The 9278-nt window shown below is 38.3% G+C and overlaps 1 protein-coding gene across 9 annotated transcripts in view; it reads right to left on the bottom strand.

The window, feature by feature from the left end:
- Window positions 1-9278, bottom strand: part of ELF1 (E74 like ETS transcription factor 1) — a 115293-nt gene that overhangs the window by 47350 nt on the left and 58665 nt on the right. For 7 of the 9 annotated variants that reach the window (XM_019529829.1, XM_019529836.1, XM_019529827.1 and 4 more), the window contains exon 2: window positions 3188-3493. In XM_019529829.1, the coding sequence (XP_019385374.1) occupies window positions 3188-3259 (72 nt within the window). In that variant the 5' untranslated portion in view covers window positions 3260-3493. Of the gene's footprint in view, window positions 1-3187; window positions 3494-3903; window positions 4029-4074; window positions 4156-9278 lie in introns of those variants that run through there. The other 2 variants (XM_019529830.1, XM_019529832.1) reach the window with 2 other exon arrangements.

Consider the following 9278-nt stretch of genomic DNA (forward strand, 5'->3'; position numbering starts at 1 on the left):
CACAAGAGAAGGCTGAGGGGGGACCTGGTGACTGTCTATAAACTCACTAGGGGGGACCAGAAGGGTTTGGGGGAGACTCTGTTTCCCCTACCACCCCCTGGCATAACAAGGAATAATGGGCACAAATTATCGGAGAGTAGGTTTAGATTAGACATCCACAAGAACTACTTCACAGTTAGGGCGGCTAGGAGCTGGAACCAACTTCCAAGGGAAGTGGTGCTGGCTGCTACCCTGGGGGTCTTTAAGAAGAGGCTTGATGACTACCTGGCTGGACTCATTTGAGTCCAGTTTTTCTCCCGCCCAGGCGGGGGGTCAGACTTGAAGATCTACAAGGTCCCTTCCGACCCTACTTCTATGATTCTATGATCAGTACTCCCTAAGTAGAAGTGGACAAACCCAGTAATGCCTGAAATATATTTCCTGTTTAAGTGAACTCATTTACAAATCCAACCCCCCAGCACTATATGTCACTGTCCGAGTTCATGCTTCCTGGATTATGTTCACTAGTAAATGATTCATAACAAGTAGATTTAGACTAAGTTAGACATTAGCAAAATAAATAATAAGCATGAATGCAACTAGAATGTAGACCCTTATGACTTTTCCAAAATTCCTGGCAGGATGAGATACTATAGTAAGACCACACAGCTTTTAAAATAAAAAAATAAATAAATACATAAATAAATAAATAACTTACATACACTGCTTCAATTCTGAAACTCTAGCTTTCAACAACACAGCAAAAATAATTTAAAATATTAACTGACACCAACATTTCATAACTCATCCAGACTAGAAAAAAGTGTTTTGGACCAATGAAAAGCCCTTTCAGAGCTGAAATTTTTTAAGCACCTGTCCTGTATAATAAGCAAAAATACCAATTTTTATCCTCATCAGTTATCTCAAATCTCAAAACTTAGCAATGCTGTCTCCAGTACATCAGGTCTATGGACTTACAGCAGTCTCTCTGGTATAAATACATCCTGATACATCTCTTGTCTTTTTGCAGCAATATAGTATTACATGTCCCTGCTCTTTTAAAGCCTACCATAACCATCTCAATCTTTTACTATAGAACAAAACTCCTCTTTTTTATACTTCTATGCATAAGCCTTGCCCTCCTCACAATGACCATCCTTACATTTATCCTCCTCTCTCCCACCTATACTATTTAGCATGCCCAACTGGAAGAAGCTTGCAGCAGAATGGTCCCTTGGGAAGTCACCTTTTCAGCCACAACTTTCATTTGGTTATCATTACAGCAGAATCATTACCATGTTTCTCCATCTTGTAACCCCAAATTATTGGAGTTACAAGATTGATGCCTAAACAAAATTTCTTCAGGAGTTGGAGATTTTTTTTAAAGAGGTCTTAAGTTTCCTCCAGAAATATCTGCAACTTGATTATTCTTTAAAGAACTTTATGTGGGTATCTACAGAAATGGAGATAAGCACAATGCATCTGTAAAGGTGCCAATACTTGTTATATTTATGCCACAATTAACATGTTAATCTCAGCATAAATGCCAAAGATGCCATACATAAACCCAATTTAAGGCACCATAAAATGCCAACCAGCCATAACAATGTTCCACATACAATTTTTAAGGCTGGCTCAGACGGCACCTTAAACCGAATGTCTGGCATATCCATGGCTGCCCCAGTGCAGCTGCTGACAGTCAGCTGACTTTCAGCCCCTGCCCCCAGACAGCCCTGAGTCACACCAGGCTACAGGGACCCAGTTTTCAGCCAGCTGCTGTGGGATGGAATCAGGATTATGATCCTGGGCTTCTCCTGCACCAACAAGTGGAAAGGGTAAGACTGGGATCTGATCCCAAAATCACATGCACATGTGGCATGGCAGAAGATGCAGCTACTGAGACTGGGGATCAGATCCTATGGCACCTTTAAATGAATGTGTGCCAGGGACCTAAACAGAATGAATACATGTCAAACTCATTTCTTGTTTCTATGAAACTAGAATGAAACTTCCCTCCCCTCCTCAGCATTCCACCTCTCTCCCATTGCCTGGGTGAGGAAGAACAGAAAAAAACCCAATAAATAGATGTAATTAATGAGGTTTGCTGTCCACTATATCTGATCCCCTAGGCTACCATGAGCTGTGTGAAAATACAGGAAAGGAAGTTGCATTGACAGCTCCACCCAAAATTAAGTTAACAGTTTAAATAGAGGGCACTCAGTTCATTGAAACTAACATGTGACATTGTTAATAAGCACTAGCCAATCACAGCCAAATGGCAGGTCATGTAAAAAAAAATCAGAACCAAGATTACAAAACAAATATTATTTTAGAAGGACAGGAAAAAGGTGCTTTTCAGAAACTATAAAAATATTATCAGAAAACTCAAAAATATGATCAGTAAGCTCAACAGTATTTAGTAATTCTTTGAAAACTGCCTTTCCAATTCTATGTTACCAAAATGTTTTATTATGAAATAACAAAGCCTACTTTTAAAAGGGTTTGAAATCTTAAGAGAAATTACTCTTGCCACTCCCTAACGTAGGCTACTAGGTACAATGTGTATTTAAGGACTACTTCACTGTACTTTCGGGTACATTAAGGCATAGGACACACTTTAGAATAGATCTACTAGAGAAGCATGTAATGAAGGAAACGTGTGTGGTTCCTTATGTTTCATGCATTGACCTTAATAATTATTAGAGCTTAAATTCCCACATGCATTTGAGTAGCTAACAACCTCTTTGGCAATACAGTTCAGAAAATGTCCTATAAACCTCACACAGAGTCCAATATAACATTCTATCAGTGTTTCAGGCCATTTGTGGAGTTGAAGCTATCTATATTTATAATCTCATTTAAACACATTAGATAGATTAAACTTCCTTTCTCTAAACAGACCAAAACACTAGGGTCCCCACCAAAGTTCTGTATCAAGTAGTGGGTTCTATTGACACAGATCTGTAAGCATTTAATAACCACTAACAAAGGATGCTCTTGTCCTAAATATTTTGTTTCTGCAATACCACAGAAATCGTAACTGCTTGAACTAATTTCTGTTTTGCTCACCCACATTTCAGGAAGCCACAGTAAGCTTTTGAAACACTGAAAAGGTCAGCTACAGCAATAACCAAATCATTTTTTAAAAATAAACTCTACAGAATATACATTAAGTTATACCAATATGGCCTCTTTTATTGTACCATACCTGTTGTTCATCCTCCATGACGTTGCTGGCAAATTCAAACACAAGCTCATTCTGTTGTACAATTGCTGCCATAATAAAGCATTCCCAGGTCTCAGTTCCACATAAAAAAATCCTCTTAAATGTAGCAGGATGGAAACTATCACCAAAACCCAGTCGGGCAAAAAAACAAGGTCATGAAATAAATCAGGTGTCTGGGCTAATAATTCTTGGACAGTCAATCTTCTTGAGCTCTTCTCTTCTCAAAGATAAACATACCAGGGAAATCCTTTCCTGAATTGTTCTTTTCACTTGGATAACCTTTCACCACTGAAAAACAACAACAAAATTACAATTAATAAGCAATTGTCTTAACTATAACTAACAGTACTGGCTATAAAAGAGTTTGTTCAGTCTCATACATGAGACACCTCTTGATCTCATAAAGCTAGCTACTCCTGTGCCTTTACTGATCTCATTTCTGCAAACAAAAAACCAAACTGTTTCACCGGCGCAGAAGACTGTTTGGTTTGCTTCAGGAATCTGAACACTAATTTCAAAATGTTCCAAATTAAAATAAAAAGAAGGTAGCATATTTTAGTAACTTCTAACTAACCCAAAGAGCTATGCTAATTATTTAAGGTGTATTTTTCAGTTGACACATCAAAGAGAAAATTCATAGCAAAACATAAAAACCCAGAATAATCTAATCAGCTACTGGATACACGAAGTACTATCACCTTCTCCTCCTCCTCATTTGCAGATCCAATTTGCCAAGTTGTTATTTTGCCAGTTAAATGCCACTTTATCTTGAATAACTCTTCATAGTGGACTAGATAAAGCAAATTCAGAATTTTAAAAAGTAAAGTGTATTTAAAACCATCTAAAATCAGAAAGCCTTTAGTTCTTACACCAAGTTGATCTTCAGCTTCTTTTCTCAAAATGCACTGTAAACTTATCCTTATCTCTAGCACAGGCTTGTAAGCAGCAGGAAGGAAACAGCAGTGACCACGTCATGGCAAATTAGAACATGCAAAGAACTGCTCGGTACAATAGAAAAAAAAGAGAGAGAGAGAGAGAGAAATGCAACTTAGGAATGTAAACAGCTTCTCCGAAGGGTATGCACTTTTATCTCCCTAATTTCTAGGGGATCCAGCAATAATAATAGGTAGACATGGCTAAAATGAATTCGGCAGTGATAAGCTATAATACATTTTCTTCACAATCTAAAAACGTGACTCAGTTTTTGTGATTATGTGACTCATTCAGCAGACTGATTAGAAAGAGCTGAGAAATGTATTCAAAAGGGATAACATTACAATACGGGTGAACATTTTCAAAAACAGAAACCTAAAGTTAGGACCTAACATCCATATTTAGGTGTCGATGTACAGATTTAAGATGCTAGATTTAGACACACATATTTTAATGTTTTCTGTATACTTCCTTAAATTGTATTAAATTAAGACGTCTCCTAAAGCACAGATATATATTAGATGTAGAGCAATCAGTTACGAAATACTACATTATATTATACACTGTGCCCATTCAAGTCAAAAGGAAAGTTTCTTATTGCCTTTTGGCTAAATCCTGCTCCCATTTGTGATGATTATTAACTGTTATTTACATACATGGAAGGGCTACAGAATCTCTGGTTTGCTTTTACAATAGAGTAAGACATGGAGAATGAAACTGCTGCTCTTTCCATGCTGGCAATAAACCTAATAGGAAGGAGCATGTCATGTGCTCACCTTCCTAACTTTACAAAAATCCAACAGCCCAGGGACAGAGTGTCTATTGTAGTTTTCCAAACTCCCAAAAGCCAATGACATGATATCTAAGAATTTAATATAATTTCTCAATCCTTCTCTTCCAAAAAGTTGGGAAATGCAAGATTATGCAAATATAAGAATCTCCCTGCTTACATGCGATGGTTTAATTTGCAGTTATACACCCCAGGAGAATAATCATAGCCCTAAGTAGATGTATTCGTCACAGTTCTATTAGTGGGAACTACATCTGTAAATGAAGGAATTTTTCTGACTCTAGTATTCAATACTTCAATATTTCTCATTTTTAAATCAGTTCGTGTCTGAGGTTTCCCAAAAACAGCAGGCTATGACAGTACCATGCCCCCTGCCTGCATCACAATGTTCCTACTCCGATGGCCATTTAGTCCTAAGCCTCCCTCTCAGAACACGTGACTTTTAGTAACATGATTCATACAAACATGCCTGCTAAGAGTTGGGCTGAAACCATCTTGTTTCACCTTGGCCACCCCGCAGTTTGTATGCTGACATTCAAAATAAAGGATGCAGTAGCACAATAAAGTAGTTTAATCTTTCCTACCAGATAAATTAGCTCTCCAACAAAAGTATTTTGTTTGAAAACAGTTACCCCAACCAAATGAACAACAATACTCATTTCCATGTTGCAAATGTGAAAACCTCCTTAACTTGCAAGAGATTATTTAATTTGCTGTCAGACTTCCCATGCAAAAAATCAAAGGTGTAAGCAAAGGGCACATAATCATCAGTTATGTCACCAGAGGCCACAGGCATAACAAAGAAGAATAGAAGCTAGTGTGTAAAGCCTACTGACATGATATTTCTCTCTCAATAAAATATGTAGATTTATTAACAGAAAGCAGTTCTAAACCAGCACACGTAAAAATTCAGAGGCAAAATATCCTTTTGAGTAGCAAAGAGTACAGAGAAATAGATGTAGAACCAGGAGTATAATCCAGATTTTCAGGTGATCTGCTTAACTACTAGATACATTCCCTAGAAAGTCAACACTTAATGTTTATTCTTTCCCGGATGCCAGAACATAACTCTTAACTGAGAAGAGCAATTACTTGCAACCACTGATGGATGACGTGGTTCTTATAAGTTTAACCTTGCACTTCAGTTTTCACTTGAGTATTAAGGATATATTTACCAGTTTATCTTGGGAAGTCTTTATTAACCACATATAAATACCTATATTTAGGCTTCTTTACACCTGTAATGCAATAACAAGAAGAAACAAAAACATGGACGTATCACCACCATTGCATGCAAACATTAAAGAATTGTATCCTCTTTTTTGGACTGAAGGATTTAGACTGTACTTCTGAAAATATAGAGGGTCAAAGGGGAGGAAAAAGGACTTAATTTCAGCAAAATAGTTGTTTATTGTTACCAAATCCAACACTATCAACTTTCTTACACAGACATAATAACGTGTTTCTAAGAAGAAAGACTATAGCAATATTTTTGTAAAATTCAAACACTTAATTTTAGATGTTTTTCCTCCCAAACACTTCATTGGGTATGAACATTTTTTTGTGATGGACCCAATGCTATGAAGTGTACAACAGAAACTTGGCACCCAAAAACAGCTGCTGTAGCTGCAAGTTAGAAGTCCTTTGACAATCTTTTCTCATTTCTCTTTTAAAATAAAATACCTTGGACAAAATTATATTTTGTAATACGACACCATTTTAAATATGATGCCAGAACTTCTACAGGCATAAAGACTAGACACATAATATTTTAACACGAATGAAATGTACATCAGTTTCTAAACAGATGTAACTTATACCAGGATCCAGACTGGACAGAGGACATTTGCCTTAGTCCTTTCTCCTCTGTCCACCAGAATGGCCTGTTTGCATTGAGTGAATGGCTACCCTGGACAGACAACACTTGCCCCAGTGTGTTTTATACCAAAGTATTTGTACCCCCGTTTTTTTCCCCCAGGATTATTCTACACCAGATTCCAATAGGTCCATACATCATGCAGATACTCTTTTATAACACTTGCGCTGGTGTTGTGTGTCCAAGTCCTTAGAATTTAAAACACAAAGCTCTGACTTGCTATTACTGAATGTCTCAGCCTTAACTGTTTTAATAAAAGAAATTACTTTTGAAACAACTTCATCCTGTTGTTATCAAGTTGCCACAGGAGTACAGAGACAGAAGGATCACTTCAGACATGTCATTGGGCTTATCACTCAGAAGTATCAAAATATTTTCAAAATCGAGGTCTTAACTGTATTTCCCCATAACGTGAACCAGTATCTATCAATACACTGGAATTAAACAGAAAATAATCTGATGTTAGTCTCAACCCCAAGAGAGACACTAATCAAGGTCTCTGTACATGACTACACTAATTGCTGGATGAGTTGCCATAATCTATGCCTTTATGCATTTGTTCTAAATTCCAGACTTATATCTTTATCACTTACAAGTTTTTATCTTAGACTTTGATCCTCCAATGGACTTCCTGTTCAAAATACCACCAACATTAACAAGACATTGTGTGGCTCCAAGGTTCTGCACATATTAATGCCCTTACTTGATCAGAACTTTAACATAAATTTGAAACAAGTTTTAAGATTTTTACAATAATAACAAATAGTTTTATGTCAGATTGCTAGGAAAAAAGAAATGGATCCTAGAAATTGAATAGGTACATAATTTCTTTACCTGGGGATTAAACAGCCACATAATCAACAACATTATGGGACAAATCCAAGGACAGTAAAGTCAGACTATCTCATGGATCAGTAATTTCTGGATCTAGTCTTACTGCTACTATCATCGCCATCACCCTTATCATTCTTACTGTAAAGGTCATAGAATCATAGAAATTAAGGGCAGGACGGGACCTCAAAGGATCAAGTCCAACCCTGCCCCCTGCTCTGGGCAAGAATACTGCTGAGATTAAATGATCCCAGCAAGGTATCTGTCCAGTCTCCTCCTGAAGATTACCAAGGTTGGGGACTGCACTACCTCCTGGGGAAGTCTATTCCAGAAGCTGGTCAGTCTTACCAGAAAGAAGTTCTTCCTTACAACCAACCTGAAACCATCCTCTAATAGTTTATGGCCATTGCTCCTTGTCCTCCCCTGGGGCACCCTAGTGAACGGTTTTTCTCTCAGCTCCCAATGCTCACCCCTTACATATTTATAGATGGCCACCAAGTCCCGCCCTCCCCCCCCCTTCAGTCTTCTCTCCCCTAGGCTAAACAGTCCCAGATCCATTAGTCTTTCCTCATAAGGTTTGTCCTCCAGGCCCTTAATCATTCTTGTAGTCCTTCTCTGGATCTTTCAAGTTTCTCCACATCTTTTTCAGTGTGGGGCCCAGAACTGGACACAACACTCCAGCTGAGGTCTCACCAGTGCCAAGTAGAGAGGAAGTATTGCTCCCTTAGCCCTGCTCGCAACACATCAGCTAATTCATCCCAGTATGCTATTAGCCCTACAGTATTGCACTGGCGCCTCATGTTCATTTTGTGATCAACCACAGACCCTTTCAGCCATCATGCTGGCCAGGACATCTCCTTCTAACTTATATTTATGTCGTTGGTTACTTCTCCCCAGATGAAGCACTACGCATTTATCCTTATTGATCCAGTTCTGCTCTGCCCACCTTTCCAGCTTGTTCAGGTCTGGTTGGATCCACATCTTATCCCCTAGCATGACTGCTTTTCCCCATAACTTAGTATCATCTACAAACTTGGCCAGCGTGCTTTCCACATCTTCATCTAAATCGTTGAACAACAAAGGGCCAAGAACCAAACCCTGCGGGACACCACTGACCACCTCCCTCCAAGACAATAAAGACCTGTCTACTACAAACCCATCCATTACACCTTTTGTGGTTCCTAGAGATTTTAATATAATAAATAGCCTTAAACATCTATCAGCAAATAAAAGCATAGCAGAACAGTGAAAAATACACTCTTGAAGCCATGCCATTCCTTTCCCTATTATTGTAGTATGTATAAAAGAAGAAGAACCTTTCACCGAAACCAGGACAGTTCAAGACACTGGGGTTATAAAACTCATTTTTTTTGTTTAACCAAAAGGTTATACCTATACCTTTGCTTTTATTATTGTTTGCATCAAAACATCTTGTTGATCATAAACTAGGAAATTGCTGGGAAATTGGCTTCGTCGGGCTGGGAAATTGGCTTCGTGGTCGGACCCAGAGGGTTGTGATTGATGGCAGTCAATCATCATGGTGCCCTGTAACCAGTGGGGTCCCTCAAGGCTCTGTCCTGGGACCCATACTGTTCAACATCTTCATTAATGATGTGGACATTGGAGTTAGGAGTGGACTGGCC

Source organism: Crocodylus porosus, unplaced genomic scaffold (genome assembly GCF_001723895.1).
Source record: "Crocodylus porosus isolate Cpor-Errol unplaced genomic scaffold, CroPor_comp1, whole genome shotgun sequence".
In the NCBI taxonomy this organism is placed as follows: domain Eukaryota; kingdom Metazoa; phylum Chordata; order Crocodylia; family Crocodylidae; genus Crocodylus; species Crocodylus porosus.